The sequence below is a fragment of the Carassius carassius genome, chromosome 28 (assembly GCF_963082965.1).
Source record: "Carassius carassius chromosome 28, fCarCar2.1, whole genome shotgun sequence".
Lineage (NCBI taxonomy): Eukaryota > Metazoa > Chordata > Actinopteri > Cypriniformes > Cyprinidae > Carassius > Carassius carassius.
The window spans coordinates 1,177,299-1,194,798 of record NC_081782.1 but is presented as its reverse complement, the minus strand read 5'-3'; the positions used below and the strand labels follow the sequence as shown (position 1 = coordinate 1,194,798).

Genomic DNA, 17,500 nt, shown 5'->3' with positions numbered 1-17,500 from the left:
TTAAAAAATACATTATATTCCAGCATTAATGGCTATACTTGCTCTTGAATAAATACATTAATACAAATATTTATTATTTATTTAAAATTAATTAAATTAGATTTCATTATTAAAGTGTCACTTTATTTGAACTAGATTAATTTTTATGAGTATTTTTATGTTGTGTCTCAGACGGCTCGTCACTGACTGGCTCTCGATACGAGGCTCTGCCGATTGGTTACTGGTGGTCTCTGCTGTACGGGACAGTGATTCTGCTGCTGTGTGTGTTGGTGTGTCTGGTCGGGGCTCATATCTATGCTAAAGCCACCTTCCTCATCTTCATCATCGTCATGGTGGTTTTAGGGACCATCTTTATCAGTTTCTTTGCAGTGCCGTTTCGAACCGTCCAACTACCTGGCCAAAGAAACGCCTCACTCGGCCCAACGAGCGCCAACTTCACCGGCTTCAAGTTAGACACGCTGTTGGGAAACGTGCAAGGTGAGAGACGTTATGGTTTGTAACCAAATTTCAGAGTTTCGTATCATGTATGAGAACAGAGGAATGGGACACACTTCTGTAAAAGATCAAAGGCCACTTCCTTAATGAAGAAACAGATGCAAATAGGGCTGTGAATCTTTGGCAAGGCAGCGATTCGATTCGATTACGATTCATAGGTTTTCGATTCGATTCAAGAACGATTTTTGAACGATTCAATTAGATTCGATTCACAATTAAATTCGATTCGATTCGATTATAACGATTCGATTCTGCATTCTTTAAGTGCATTCATGGGATTATTTAAATGCTTCTACTAAATTCTTTAAAAGCTCAGTCAGGGGCAAATTACAGTAGCATTTATGGTTAGAGAACCATAGGTTATAAAAAAAAAAAACTTTTCTTTCCATTGTTAAATGCTAGTTTAATGATGCGACATGGCATACGTAAAAATGTATGTAAGCCAAGTTTTTAAAAAAGAGCTTAAAGAGTATTATGTATAAGCTAATATTTTGTCACACCAGGGGCGTAGCCATAATTTCAGAAGTGACAGAAATGTCAAATACAATCATTTTATGTATGTAGCCTATATAATAATAATAATAATTATTATTATTATTATTATTATTATTATTTTTTACAAGGAATTATCTGCTTTTTTAATTACTTTTAATTAGCTGTAATAAATCAAATACACTGCTGGACAATAATCAATCATTTGTAATCGATATTTTTTTCCTAATGGCAATTTTATGATTGTTTTATATACTAGGCTACATTTAATTAGCAATTTTTTTAATTTTCTGCACAGAATAAGGTAGAAAATATACTTTATAGTTTATGTACTGTAATAAATGTCAATTAGCACTGCATCATTCATAAATTGTTTGTGGGTTTTTTTTTAGTTTCATCAGTTCATTCTGCTTTTATTCAGTTTATCTGCAGATATAGCCTGGCACGTCTATGAGAGCGAGATCGCTTCTCTTTCAGTGTGAAAACGTCTTCATCTCGCGCCAGATGTCTGTTTGCTAATGAAACAAACGCTAGGCTACTTTCATGCATATTATCAGATAAATCTCATGCTCTTATTTCAAGGTCGTTGTTAATGCTGTGGTTAATTTTAAAAGTTTCCTTCGTATATTCGGTTAATCCGCATTGTTTAAACACATTTATCATTCAATGGATCTGTGCAAATGATTTAGGCACTTACATTTCTGCTCCGTGCATGCAATAAACACAGCTGTCGACGGCTCCGGTAACTCCGTCTGTAAGATGCAGAGAGCCATTGACAAACTACAGAAAAGTAAAACTACTTCACGTTAGCATTACTGGCCACGAGTCCTATAGATCACACGTCAGCTGCGTCAGAGACGAACGGAGCGCGAGCGCAATCCTGTGACAGTCTCAGGCGGTAAACAGTGGAGCGCGTGAAGGACAGATAAGAGGCACGATTCACAAACAATCTTCAAGGTCTCCATTAATTCGTGCGTAGTAATTTAATGTGTATACATTTTGAAAGTATTGAATCGCTATAGAAATCGGGATTCATTCGATTCTTAGCATTTTGAATTGATTACTGTCCGAGATCGGCGATTCACGATTCAAAAATCATGTTTCAAGATCGATGCATATGAATCGACAGGGTTTGTAATCGATGCATCGAGAAAACGAGTGAATTGTTACACCCCTAATTAACATGATATTGATTAATCAGCTTCATGATTAACGGAGCCGAATGTCACACGTGTAAAATGCACATTTTCATAAGCTACAGTAACTAAAACCAGCGAGTTAATTCAAACTCAAGCATGTTTTTAGTAACATGGCACTAGATCTGCGTTCTCATATTAGTGTCACTATTAAAGTTGTGAAGCTAAAGACTAGCATCACTTTTGTAGAGAAATATTTTTTTTGTTTTTGTTTTTAATTTAGTAACATGAGGTCTTACCAAATTGCGTTGGTGAAAAGTTGAAAATGAAATGAAGCATAAAAATGTGCAATTAAAATAATTAATTTGAAAAAAAAGAAAGAAAGAACAAATATTAAGTAAAAATCTTTGAAACTTCAATAAAAAGCATACTAAAAAAAATATTTAATATATTAAGACGCATAATATAGATATATAATATAAAATTTTATATATATATATATATATAAAAGTATATTTAATATGAATTTAATATATGAAAAATAAACCCACAGGGAGCAAATAATATTAGTAATATTAATTTTATATTATAACATTACTACAACATTACCAGTAGATTATGCAAAAATAACTTTCCCTAAATCAAACCCTAATCTTATTCCTAAAGTATATGTAGCTAATAAATATTATTAATTAATAATAGCATTAAATAATCTTTGTTAATGTTAATAAAATACTTTATAAATAAAATATTTTTTTTTCCCATGTTCTCAAATATTAATTTGATTTTAGACAAAATCTTTTATTTTTTATTTAATGACGTTAACATTTGCTAAGATTATAACCACTGATGTATTGTTCATTGTTAGTTCATACTTTCTCTTCCATATCTCTTTTAACTAAAGTTTACAGATATATGTTACTATAAATACGTTTAAAAATAAAATCTCTTGTTGTTCCCTGCATTTCTCCTCTTCTGTAATTTGCTTTTTATTTTAGTTACCTAATAAACTTTGCATTGTATATCACAAATATTGCTGGCTCTTCTGCGTGTTGCTTTTGTTCCTCTTTTGTTAGTGGCTTTGAATAAACTGCTAAATGCATAAATGTAAATGTACTTTTTATCATTATTATTACAAATGCTTTGTTGCAAAAGTCACAGACAGTTAATCTACTGTCCGTGTCTGTTTAGCTGACTATGTAGTGGACTACACCACCGGAGTCATGATGTCCTTCGCCACAGTTTTTGCGGTGATGTTTAATGGCTGCACTGGAATCATGGCTGGATCCAACATGTCTGGTGGGTGTTGAGTTTACTGGACTGTTTATTGTGGTTTAAAGGTAGTTTGTTAGTTTATTTTAAATGTTTGTTAGCCTGAATTATTGTGTGCAGGTTGTTAAGTGTGTTTAGTAGTGGATAATGGAGCAATGCTGCGAAGACTTACCAATTTGGTTCCCTTAACAAAAACCCAACAGGATTTTCCCATTGGCTTTTGGATTATTGCAGAAAATAAGCTTAAAGCTTTATGATACTTTTTTTATTCAGCATGATAATCTACACCAATTAACACAACCTTTATGCATTTTGAAGCTTAGTTAATACTGGCAGAGGTAAAAAGCTAAACATAGGCTATAAATGAATTACACCACCAACACAGACACTATTAAGCTTCCCAAAACTTTTTCTTTTAAAAATAAATTCCTGAAAGTGTCAACTGTTTTCTGTTTCAAACTAGTAGAGAGAAAACAACCAAAATGAACTTTTGAGTGTTGCTTTAATTGCACTTCATCTATTTGCGTCTGTAGATTTCAATTCCAGTGCATAACTTTAGAGAGTTTTTTCTGCACTTCAGCAGCACTCACAAACACCAAAACTTACAGTTTTATTACCATCTATATTCTGAAGGTTTTTACTGATGGGTTTGTTTATATATCATTCACATGTTTTTTAAATGCACTTTATCTACTTATGTCTGTAGATTGCAATTACAATGCATATCTTTAAATGCCGTTTTTATAAAATGAGTTTTTTCTTCACTTCAGCAGCACTCACAAACACCAAAACTTACAGTTTTATTACCATCTATATTCTGAAGGTTTTTACTGATGGGTTTGTTTATATATCATTCACATGTTTTTTAAATGCACTTTATCTACTTATGTCTGTAGATTGCAATTACAATGCATATCTTTAAATGCCGTTTTTATAAAATGAGTTTTTTCTTCACTTCAGCAGCACTCACAAACACCAAAACTTACAGTTTTATTACCATCTATATTCTGAAGGTTTTTACTGATGGGTTTGTTTATATATCATTCACATGTTTTTTAAATGCACTTTATCTACTTATGTCTGTAGATTGCAATTACAATGCATATCTTTAAATGCCGTTTTTATAAAATGAGTTTTTTCTTCACTTCAGCAGCACTCACAAACACCAAAACTTACAGTTTTATTACCATCTATATTCTGAAGGTTTTTACTGATGGGTTTGTTTATATATCATTCACATGTTTTTTAAATGCACTTTATCTACTTATGTCTGTAGATTGCAATTACAATGCATATCTTTAAATGCCGTTTTTATAAAATGAGTTTTTTCTTCACTTCAGCAGCACTCACAAACACCAAAACTTAGAGTTTTATTACCATCTATATTCTGAAGGTTTTTACTGAGGGGTTTGTTCATATATCATTCACATGTTTTTTTAAATGTACTTTATCTACTTATGTCTGTAGATTGCAATTACAATGCATATCTTTAAAATGCCGTTTTTATAAAATGAGTTTTTTCTCCACTTCAGCAGCACTCACAAACACCAAAACTTACAGTTTTATTACCATCTATATTCTGAAGGTTTTTACCGAGGGGTTTGTTCATATATCATTCACACTGATTTATATAACATTTTATTCCTAAAAACATGGCGGAATTTTTTCTTTTTTTTCTGTCTTTTGACAGTCTTTTTTGAAGTGATAAAAAGAGAAATCCAAAATCCCCTCTATACAAACCTTTAACTCTAATATCTAACAAAATCAAACAAGAATTTTTAACCTGGCTTTATCCAATGTTCAGATCTATTCTCCTGAAATGTATGCAAATGAGTGAAAATCTAATTAGATCATGCCTTATGCATATTTAAACTTAACTTTTGAAATACAAAACATGTTTGCAATCCTTAATGTACTCAATCAACTGGGAAAGTATGATGAATGTACTAGTTAATTGTTTTGTAACATATTCACCTGTAGTGTTAGGTTCTAGGGTAAACTGTATTGTCGTGTTTGTATGTTTCAGGTGATCTGAAGAACCCAAGCTACTCCATTCCTCGTGGAACCATCACAGCTGTCATCTTCACTTTCATCATCTATAACCTGCTGAGTATACTGATCTCCTGCACCTGTGACCGGTAACACACACACACACACACACACACACACACACACACACACACACACACACACACACACACATACAATGAAGCAGACAGATGAAATGAAGTGAAAGTTAGACAGTTGAAACCTCAGGAAGTTTTTGGCACAAAGTTGATGTGGGGATTACAAAGACTTAAACGTGGATCTGAACGCTGGACAGTGTGTTTGTGTGTGTGTGTGTGTGTGTGTGTGTGTGTGAGCAGAAGTGTGATTGAGGTCACATGACATTCCTGGCATTTCCAACAGAAAGAATTCTAACTGCATTCAGTTAAATTCAATTAAGCACAATTTAGTTTGAATGCACATTTTTGTAATTTCCAAAGGATGTCAGTAGTTGCATGCTTTAATTAGGGACATTTTAAAATAAATGTCTCTGTTTCGTGTGTATAAGCATTTTTGTTTTGTCGTAATTGAGATGGCCAGAATTCTGGAAATGCCACATATGTAGTAAATGCAAATGTGTTTTTATAGGTCTCATGTGCTGCCTGGATTACGTGTGACTCACATGAGGTGCATGAGGAAAGAGACGTGTGTGTGTGTGTGTGTGTGTGTGTGTGTGTGTGAAAGAGTGAGAGAGACACTGGAGGTTTATGGAAAGAAAGGTTCTTCTGTTAAATGACAGAGAAAGATATGAAATCGTCTTTGTTTGTTTGTCTGTCTTACACTGCTTTTTATTTTAAATGATTCACCTCTGCATTTAAATCAGAGTTATTTTTAGTATTGTCATACTAGTATAGTTTTGTTTGAATATATTGATTTTCATTTTACTTGAATTAGTTCAATTATTTAGTATTTTCTGGTTTTTTTTCTGTCATTTTTGTTTTTCCATACATTGATTTATTTATTTCAGTTTTGAGTTTACCTTAGTACTTCAAAGTTAAACTAAATGAAATGAAAATGTGCTTCGGTGACTAGCTAAAATATAATAATAGAATAATATTTATTATATATTTTATTTAACATTTATTTAATTTCAAGTAGCAAAAAAAGTTTATATATATTTTTCATTAGTGTAATTTCATTGAATTACTTCTGTTTGGTTTATTTGGCATTTTCATTTGTTAACATTTAAGAAATTGTGTGTTTTTGTCATTTGTATTAGTTTTTTGTTTAAGTGTATTTACGTATCATATATTTACATATATATTACATCTTATATGTTTATATTTTTTATTTGAGTTTTCCTTTCAGTACATCAAGTTAAACTAAATAAAATTGAGAAATATTGTCATGGTGCCTAGCTGAAAAATAATAAGTTTAGGGTTTTTTTTATATGCATTTTATTTTATTTAATGTTTGTTTTATTTCAAATAATCTTTGTTCTAAAGTTTGTTAATAATAGTTATCCTTATTTAAGTGCAGCTCTCACTTCTAAAACTAAATGCATGTGTGTGGTCTTTAAGACTTTCAGTTGCCTGCTTTAAACACCATTAAGTTTGAAAAATCGCCTGTTTAATGTCTGTAAATCATTACATACAGGCCTAAAATATGATTTTTAAGTGAGATCCCTAAAGCGATTTAATCAATCTTGTCTGTAATGATTGATTTTAAAGTGCAGAGTTATCTGTTCTGGATAAAAGAGAGAAAGAGATGGTTTAGGGTTTGATTAGAGGAAGTAAATTACATCAGCATTAGAGATTAAAAATCCTGTTTTTGTTATTATTAAAGCCATCAATCAGCTTCTCATCACTGTCATTCAAAATGCTCAACACTGGAGACCCTCTGTCAGTTGCCATTACAACAGAGGAGGCGGGTGGTCCTATATTAAAGATTAATTCAGCTAATCAAGTGAAAATAAGACATTTTGTGTCAGTGGAGGTGGATGCAGTGCTTTAGTGAGCAGCAGATGGCAGTACCACATTAAAACACTCACAGACTTATGATGAAAATGACAGGAATTATGGAGAAATATTCAGCAGTTTTAAAAGTCACATCTGGAGAAATCAAATTTTCTGTGATCTTTTAAAATAAGGATTCTTTGCATGATGGTAAAAAAAAACACAAAAAAAAGTTTCCAGACATCCTACGCAGAGGAAGAATAGATGTATTTATTGAAGTTAAACAGCAAAAAAGACTTGTTCTGAACTTTTGCAGCTTTATGATGTTGGGTAGATGAGTGCTATCACATTAACATGACTGTATGCAAGCTTATTCCTGCTACACAAAAAAATAATTGAATGAATAAATAAGGCATTTGTAAACTTTTGCCTCACAATTCTGAGTTTTTCATTACAATTTTTATCATACACATTTTTTTGAAAGATTAAGATTCAGAATTGCGAGAGATAAAGCTAAAATTCTCAGAAGAAAATTCTGAATTGTGGAAAAATTAAATATTTTTAATTCTGTTTGAATGTATCTTATGACTCTGAATTGTAAGATACATATTGGTAAGAGATGTATAGCTTGAATGCACTAGAAGTCGCTTAGATAAAAGTGTCTGCTAGATGCATAAATGAAAATTTGAGATATATAATGTGTGTATATAAATATATACTAAGAATTCTCAGAGGAGAAAATTGTCAGAATTGTGAGTTGAAAAAACTGTTACATTTACATTTTTATTTGTTTATTTTAAGTTTAATTTTACGTTTTTTTTCTTGCATTTTTGAGGAAAAAACGTCTGTTGACGATATATAAATTCACAATTTTCTTTTCATTTTCATTTTCCATGGCGGAAACATTTTGTGGTGCAAATAAACTTCCATAATTGTGTGATCCGAGACTGTTAACAAACCCACAGCTTATCAATGTTACTCCTTTTATATGAACCAATCAGAACGGAGCTCATTTGCATACAGAATGACATGTGGAGTCTTAAAGGTACAGTAGCAGAAACACAGTAAATAGTCTAGCTCTTGTGGTTGGCTGTGAGTGTGAGCTCATGTTGTCATATTCATTTAAGAGATTCGTCATGATGATGACAATAAATGATTGGAAAGCAGTTGCCGAGGCGAGCAATGTGTGTGACAGAAAGAGAAACACATAGTGAAAGGAAGCATGTGTGTGTTTCTCCCAAGACTGTCAGTCAGTTACACTCTGTGTTCATTTATTCATGCAGTGTTTAATTGTATTAGTTTAAATCTGTCATTCATCTTTAGTGGCAGCGCTGTGAAAGAGAAACCCCTGAACGTGTTTCATCCGTTTCTTCTTCGGTTCTGTATCTCGCTGCTGCAGATGGTGAACTTTGACCTCAGTCTCTCTCACTCCTCATCACATCTGAAAGCTGAGCAGATATTAAAAGTCAGGAGCCATGTGCACTTTACATACTGTGCCATTCAGAAGTTGGGGTCGGTAAGATGAGCTGAATTAATTTGAGCAAAAACAGTAAAAATTTAGAAATATTATTACAATATAAAATAGGTGTATTCTTATGTGAATATATAGTAAAATGTATTTTATTTCTGTGATCGAACCTGAATATTTCAGCATCTTTGCTCCAGTCCTCAGTGCTTCACTGCTCAAGAAACATTTCTGATTATTAGCAATATTAACAATATTTTTGTGGAAACCGTGACACATTTCGATGAATAGAATGTTTTTAAATCAACAGCAATTATTGAAATAGAAATCTTTTGTAACAATAGAAATGTCTTTACTGTCACTTTTGATCAATTTAATGTGTCCTTGATGAATTAAAGTATTAATGTCTTGCAAAAAAAGGAAAATCTTTCTGACCCCAAACTTTAAAACAGTATTTTAACTGTAACTTAAAAAAATAAAAAAATAAAATGTATATATATATATATTAGGGGTGTAACGATACGTGTATTCGTATTGAACCGTTCGGTACGAGGCTTTCGATTCGGTACGCGGTACGCATTATGGACCGAACGGTTCGTTGGACTAATTAATTATATTTGGAAAATAAAAAAAAAATTGTGAAATATAATGATATGCGTTCAACAAGGTAGTCCAATAACCCAAACGACGTAACAGGCAACGCCCCTGACACCCCTGAAGAAGAAAAAAACACCAACTTATATGTTTATGTTAGGCTTCTCAGTCAGGTGCTCGCTCACTCAGTAATACACGCTGAAGGCTCGTTGCAAAATGGCTAATGCCTTTAACAGAGCAGAAATAGAAGATCCTCCAATAACCAACAGGTCTGGTGTTTGGGTGCACTTTGGATTCCCTGTAATTGAGCGAGTGCCTTTATGGGCCTTTCACACAGGACGCGGTATGCGCGGCGCTGCGCTATAAAACCCATTCATCTCAATGGCTTGCTCCGCGCAAGGACGTTTTGTTGCTGCGTCGACCAAAAGCGCAAGCGTAGCGGTGCGCATCATTTGCGTGCACGCCGCGGTCAAAGTTCAAAATAGTTCAACTTTTGCCGCTGCGCTCTGTGACGATTACCAGCGCGACCAATAGGATCCAAAACAAGCACGGAAATCAAAATGAATGAACGGCTAGTACAGTACTGTGTGTGTCAGAATTTCCTGAGCTGTACGATACAAGTTTGAGGTAGTATAGGGACATCGTCAGGAAAGCTGTGTCATGTAGACATATCTCCATTCAAGGAACAACAGACTATGATAGAGCTCCTGCTAAAAGTTTTTAAAACTCCGCCTACGCCATAGCGCAGCGCAGTGCAAATCGCGTTGTATCTGAAAGGCAACGCTGAACCCAGTGGCAAGCGCCGCGCATACCGCGTCCTGTGTGAAAGGCCCACTCTGTAGTGGAAAACGTAGGTTTTAAGAACATGCTTAATGTAATTGAGCCCCGTTACAATATTCCTTCACGAGCCCATTTCAGACAGACCGTAATTCCTGCTTTGTTCCAAAAAACATAAGCCCTATAGAGAACCAATTGAGTAAAAACACACTCAATATAAAGAGTTATAGAGTTCCATATAAAAAGTTACATCTTTGTATTTGTTCATAACTACTACAATAATATAACATTTTCATTTTTTTATAGGAGCTGTTTTTGTTTTATACAGTATGCTGCTAAGAAAACACCATAGAAGATGGGTAAAGAATAGCTCCATCATTGTTCAATGTAAAAAAAATTTTTAATTTTTAATTTTAAAGTTTTAATAAATAAAACATTTTTTAAAAATCAAGGAAATTTATCTGCCAATTTTTTCTTTTTGCTGTATCTAAAATGTACCGAACCGTACCGAACCGAACCGTGACACCAGTGTATCGTATCGAACCGAACCGTGAATTTTGTGAACCGTTACACCCCTAATATATATATATATATATATATATATATATATATATATATATATATATATATATACATATATGTGTGTAAATAAATATAAGAGGGATCATTATTATTTAAAACAGCTCTGATTAAGTTACTTTACATAACATTTGTATATAATAGAATAACATTTATAATATGTTATTGCTTATTGTATCATGATTAATGCATAATGTTAGAATTAAACGATAATTTAATGGTAATAATGTAATGATACTTTTTTTTGTTGTCAGATCCAGAGTATTTTTTTTATGATCTAGGATCTTTTTGTTAATATTTTGAATCAGATTTTATATATATATATATATATATATATATATATATATATATATATATATATATATATATATATATTCTGCTTTCAGGTAAATTTTACATTTTGTTTAATAATTAATTTTAGTATTTGTTTGTGATTTTTTTTTTTAATTATTATTATTTGTTTTTGTTGTTTTTAAATATGCCTATATTGTTTTTCATTATTTTTGTGGTTTTAGTTAAGTATAATAACCCTAGATGAGCCCTTGTTTTCAGTTTTGTGGGAATAAATGCTCTTTTGAGCATCATCTGGAGTGTTTGAAGGCGTTTCTGCTGATTGTTGGAGACGGATGGAGTGATAGAGACGGAGGTGTGATGGAGATGGAGGGATGTGAACGGTGCTTGTTAGCTATCGATCGTTTTTAATGATCCTGCTCTCTCGTCTCAGAGGAGCGTTTAACTTGACAGCCGTTTCTCACTTTCTCTGGCCTGCTGTTCACACACTCGATGGAGGTCACGGCTCGCTTTACTCTGACCTGATGTTATTGATGCATGCCACATCTGACCGTAGCATTGAACATATGATCACAGACGTGATGCACTTCCTGCAGAACAGGTCCGCTGTAGTGCACTCTGCAGAATGCAGTGTGTACTCGCATAGTTGCATTTACATTTACATTTACATTTAATCATTTAGCAGACGCTTTTTTTCCAAAGCGACTTACAAATGAGAACAATAGAAGCAGTCAGGTCAACAAGAGAACAACAACAGTATACAAGTGCCATGACAAGTCTCAATTAGTCTAGTATAGAACGCATAGGTAGTTTATTTTTTATTTTTTATAAAATTAAAAGACAAGAAAAGGAAAAGTGCTAGTGTTAGTTGGTTAAGTGCAGGCGAAAAAGATGAGTCTTTAGATGTTTCTTGAAAATGAGTAAAGACGAATTGAGATTGGGAGGTCATTCCACCAGCTGGGCACAGTCCAGGAAAAGGTCCGTGAGAGTGATTTTGAACTTCTTTGGGATGGTACCACAAGGCGTCGTTCACTTGCAGAGCGCAAACTTCTGGAGGGCACATAAGATTTAACCAGTGAATTTAGGTATGTTGGTGCCGTGCCAGTGGTCATCTTGTAGGCTAGCATCAGTACCTTGAATTTGATGCGAGCAGCTACTGGTAGCCAGTGTAACCTGATGAGGAGAGGAGTAACGTGAGCTTTTTTTGGCTCATTGAAGACAACCCTTGCTGCTGCATTCTGGATCAATTGCAGAGGCTTGACAGTACATGCAGGAAGAGCCAGGAGAGCATTACAATAGTCCAGTCTGGAGAGAACAAGAGCTTGGACAAGAAGTTTGGTTGCTTGCTCTGACAGGAAGGGTCTAATCTTCCTAATGTTGTATAAGGCAAACCTGCAGGACCGGGTCGTTGTAGCAATGTGGTCTGTGAAGCTTAACTGATGATCCATCACAACTCCTAGGTTTCTAGCTGTCCTCGAAGGAGTAATGGTTGATGAGCCCAGCTGTATAGAGAAGTTGTGATGAAGCACTGGGTTAGCTGGAATCACCAGGAGTTCTGTCTTCGTAAGGTTAAGCTGAAGGTGATGGTCATTCATCCAGCTAGAAATGTCACTCAGACAGGCTGAAATGCGAGCAGTTATCGTCGGGTCATCTGGTTGGAATGAGAGGTAGAGTTGGGTGTCATCAGCGTAGCAGTGATAAGAAAAGCCATGCTTCTGAATGACAGATCCTAATGACGTCATGTAGATGGAGAAGAGAAGTGGTCCAAGTACTGAGCCTTGAGGAACCCCAGTAGCAAGGTGGTGTGACTTTGAAACATCACCCCTCCAAGACACACTGAAGGATCTGTCAGAGAGGTAGGACTTAACCCACAGGAGTGCAGTTCCAGAGATGCCATTCTTTCTGAGGGTGGACAGGAGAATCTGGTGATTAACAGTGTCAAAAGTAGCAGAAAGGTCCAGTAAGATGAGTACCGAGGATTTTGAAGCTGCTCTTGCTAGTCGCAGGGCTTCAGTAACCGAGAGCAGAGCAGTCTCAGTTGAGTGGCCACTTTTGAAGCCAGATTGGTTGCTGTCCAGGAGGTTGTTCTGTACAAGGAACATAGAAAACTGGTTGAACACAGCTCGCTCAAGTGTCTTTGCAATGAATGGAAGAAGGGATACCGGTCTGTAGTTTTCAAGAAGCGCTGGATTTAGAGATGGTTTCTTGAGCAGTGGGCTTACCCGAGCCTGCTTGAATGCTGAGGGAAATGTTCCAGACTGAAGAGAGGAGTTGATAACGTGAGTAAGCGAAGGTATGATTGAAGAAGAGATCGCTTGAAGGAGGTGTGTGGGGATCGGATCAAGTGGACAAGTAGTAGGATGATTGGACAGGAGACGTCCATCTCTGAGAGTGAGGAGAAGGAGGAGAAAGAGTGTGCGTCGGTCATTGTGAAGTTGTCCTCAGTCTGCGGTGTGGAGAATTGGCCGCTGATGGTTCTTGTTTTATTTGTGAAGAAAACTGCAAAGTCGTCCGCTGTAAAAGTCGATGGAGGAGGTGGTGGCGGCGGATTAAGAAAAGAGAAAGTCTTGAAGAGTGTCCGAGCGTCACAACAGCTGTTAATTTTGTTGTGGTAGTAGGATGTTTTAGCCGTGAAGACATTTGCAGAGAAGGAAGAGAGGAGAGACTGATGCACACTAAGGTCTGTAGAGTTTCTTGATTTCTGCCATTTCCTCTCTGCAGCCCTGAGTTTAGAGCGATGTTCACGGAGAACCTAGGACAGCCAGGGGGCAGATGGGGCAGTGCGTGCTGGTCTAGACAACAGTGGGCAAAAGTTGTCCAAGCAAGATGTTAAAGTGGAGCAAAGAATGTCCGTAGCGCTGTTCGTGTCCAGAGCAGAGAACTGAGAGAGTGCAGGAAGCGAGGATGAAACCACAGATGATAGGAGAGATGGAGAGAGTGAGCGTAGGTTCCGTCGAAAGGTGACCTGCGTTGGAGTGTGAGCCGCTTCAGGAGTAAGTGCTAGGTTAGCAGTAATGAGGAAGTGGTCTGAGGTGTGCAGTGGAGCAACTGAAGAGTTGTCCACAGAGCAACAGCGCGTGTAGATAACGTCCAGTTGATTGCCTGATTTGTGAGTCGCTGTAGTAGACACTAGCTTGAGATCAAATGAGGTGAGCAGAGTTTTGAAGTCAGCAGCCTGGGGTTTATCTAGGTGGATGTTGAAGTCACCAAGCAGTACCAGAGGAGTACCATCTTCAGGAAAGTTTGATAGCAGCACATCCAACTCCTCCAAGAAGTTTCCCAATTGACCTGGGGGACGATAAATGACCACAAAGTGGATTTTAACAGGGTGGGTTACAGTAATGGCATGTGATTCAAATGAACCAGTACCTGTAGGTGATTGCTGAAGATCAAATTTCCATTCTTTGGATATAAGGAGACCTGTCCCTCCACCCCTCCCAGTGGTACGAGGAGTGTGGGAACAAGTGAAATTAGTGGAGAGGGCTGCAGGGGTGGCAGTATCTTCAGGTTTGATCCAAGTCTCTGTCAGTGCCATGAGGTTGAGACCAGAATGAACAGCAATAGAAGAAATGAAGTCTGCTTTGTTAACTGCAGACTTGCAGTTCCAGAGACCAACTGGAATAGAGAGCGTAGTAGTAGAGATCAGAGGGACAGGCCGTAGGTTGCATTCTGAAGCAATTATTTGTTATGCACTTGCATGAAGTGTTACAGGACTAACTGGTCACATTAGCACTGTTATCCTCATTCCTATTATCACATGGCTGCTTGGCTCATTTGCATAACATTTGCATAAAAGTTTTTTGTTAGTTAGTTATGTAATAAGTTATTTAATACATTTTATATTATATTTGTTAAATTCATAATCAAATCATTATTATTTTAAATATATTATCTATTTCACTTAATATTTATTTTGTTTCATGTAATTAAAAATATTTTATGGTTTTAGCTTAATTAACAATAACAGCCCTTAATTGACGCATTATTGAATTAATGAGTTGCTACACGAAGGTTTCGGTTGCTGAAAAAAAAAGAATAAAAATAAATTTATAGTTTCTGTCTGTTTTTAGCACCGTTTTTGTATTGCAACATTAATTGACAATTAAATGCATTTTAATTTTTAATATTGCAAAGCAAAAAATAATAGATATTGGATTTAATTTTTTTCAAAAGTATCACAGCAGCCTTTTATTTATGCTGTTTTATTTTTAATAAAAATAATTTTAGAGTATTTGTTTTGCTTTATTATTGTCCAGAAAAAAATGTCACAGTACAAAAAAAGGCTTCATATTTTATTTTATTTTATTTTATTTTTAATTTAATTTAATTTAATTTAATTTAATTTAATTTAATTTAATTTAATTTAATTTAATTTAATTTAATTTAATTTTTTACTTTTGTTTTAATTGCTGTTTTAATGCGTGATCTGAACATGAATTTAATATTCACACTCCCTGTGTTGCATTATTTTCTTTCTTCTTATTTAGCCTGTGTGTTTAGCAAGATAAAACGGGTTTGTGTGTGATGGATGGATGTTTTTTCATAACTTTCTCTCTTAATTACTGCTGTAAACTAGTTCACTAATGACTAATGATTGGATTTGGTAAATTAAGCTCCTCTGAACTCCTTTATTAGAGCGTCTCTTATTTGGTTTATTTTCCAGCCATCAGAATTCATCTCATTCTCGTCGTAGAGACCAATAATCTTCGTCCAGCTCCAGCGCGAGCCGATCGATAGCGAGGATGAAAATGACACGTCTGTCTCTCGTTCTGCTCTTCTAATAGCTGTGTTTGTTTGCACCTGTCAGTATTTACATTCATTCAGCTCCTGTCAGCACAATTAATACCTCATTAAAGATCTGGAGCGCACGGACGGGCGGACGATTGACGTTCTCTATTTCATACAGACTTGTTAACTGTGTGTGTGTGTGTGTGAGAGAGACAAAGAGCTGGAATAATTGTGTGTTGAGATCTGTATAACAGTTAAAAGAGCTGAGACGATGCTATTAAACCTGCTGGAGCTGAACGAGTAACCACACAGACCAAGAGAAAAGAGTCCCTTCATTCTTCTCTTCTTTTCTGATGACAGACTTTATTATCTGATTTGTTTAATTTCATCATTTTCTCTCCCTCGTGTCATTCAAAGCTGTACAGTTCACCACAAAAGAGATATTTAGAGAAAGTGTCAATGCAGTTAAACTCAATGGGGCTCAATGATATTTTTTGTTCTGCGCAGAAGAACGAACGTCAAGATCTTGAGGAAATGATGGCTGTTTTTGGATAAACTCTTTCTGTTTGCGCTCTGTGACATCATGTTGATTGCCATTTAAATAAAAGAAATTAAATTAAATAAATAAATACATTTATTTTTATATTTTCAGTTCGTGTTGATGTTGTTTTTGTGCTTTTGTCATCATTATAATTATATATTTTTTATCTTAAAGTAATTTGTAATATTTCATCTTATTTTAGTTATTCAATCAATGTTTATTTAAAAAAACCTTTATTTTCATGTAATAATTTCATATAAATTTTTTTAACCATTAGTTCCATGTAATATTAATAATGATATTATTTTTTTTTTCAGTTACTGAAAATGTTTTTAGTAATGTTAGTACTTAAACTAATTTATTTCACTTAGTTACCAAGGCAACATTTCAATATTTTTGTTTTTTTACTTTTTTAATTTAATATTTGTATTTTATTTCAAATATCGAAAATATTTTTTTTTATCAATAACAGCACTGCAGTGTCATTTCAGTGTCTTTTTTTTAATTAATGTTTTAAATTTTATATATATATATATATATATATATATAATTTTTTTTTTTCCTATTTGAATAATTTTACTGTCTGGTTTTGCTTCTGTATTATTATTATTTTTTTTTAATGTGTCTATTTTCATTGATTTTTATTTCCGGTCAAGTTTTAGTTATTTTAGTACATGAAGTTAAAACTAAATAAAAATGAGGAATGTTGCTTTTACAGTAAGTTTAAGTTAATAACGTGTTTGATGTAACAGAAATGTTTCATTTGAAAGCTCTGGATTCAGAAGTGTTTGTCTCAGAAGATGTATAACAATATGTTTTTTAATAATGTGTAATGTTATTAGTATCAGAGTTTAACCAGAAGCTCAGAGGACGCTGTGTTTGTGTGTTTTCTCTCAGGATCCTCCTGCAGAATGATTACGGTTTCCTCACAGATATTAACGTCTGGCGTCCCTTCGTGACGATCGGCGTTTATTCGTCCACGCTCTCCGCTGCCATGAGTAACCTGATCGGAGCGTCCCGCATCCTCTTCGCTCTGGCCCGAGACAATCTGTTAGGTGAGGCTCCCAAACAAGTTAGAAAATATCAATTGGTTCATATAAAAATGCCATTTGGGATGTTTCTATTGTATTCATGACATTTCAACATATTTACCCTCCAAACTTTATAAAATTCTATCTCTTTCTCTATA

General features: G+C 34.6%; 1 protein-coding gene across 2 annotated transcripts in view; it reads left to right on the top strand.

Annotated features, from left to right (window-relative positions):
* LOC132107660 (solute carrier family 12 member 9-like) overlaps positions 1-17,500 on the top strand; it is a 52,760-nt gene that overhangs the window by 10,409 nt on the left and 24,851 nt on the right. For both annotated transcript variants that reach the window (XM_059513775.1, XM_059513776.1), the window contains 4 exons: positions 172-477; positions 3,315-3,422; positions 5,422-5,533; positions 17,209-17,366. In XM_059513775.1, the coding sequence (XP_059369758.1) occupies positions 172-477; positions 3,315-3,422; positions 5,422-5,533; positions 17,209-17,366 (684 nt within the window). The remainder of the gene's footprint in view (positions 1-171; positions 478-3,314; positions 3,423-5,421; positions 5,534-17,208; positions 17,367-17,500) is intronic.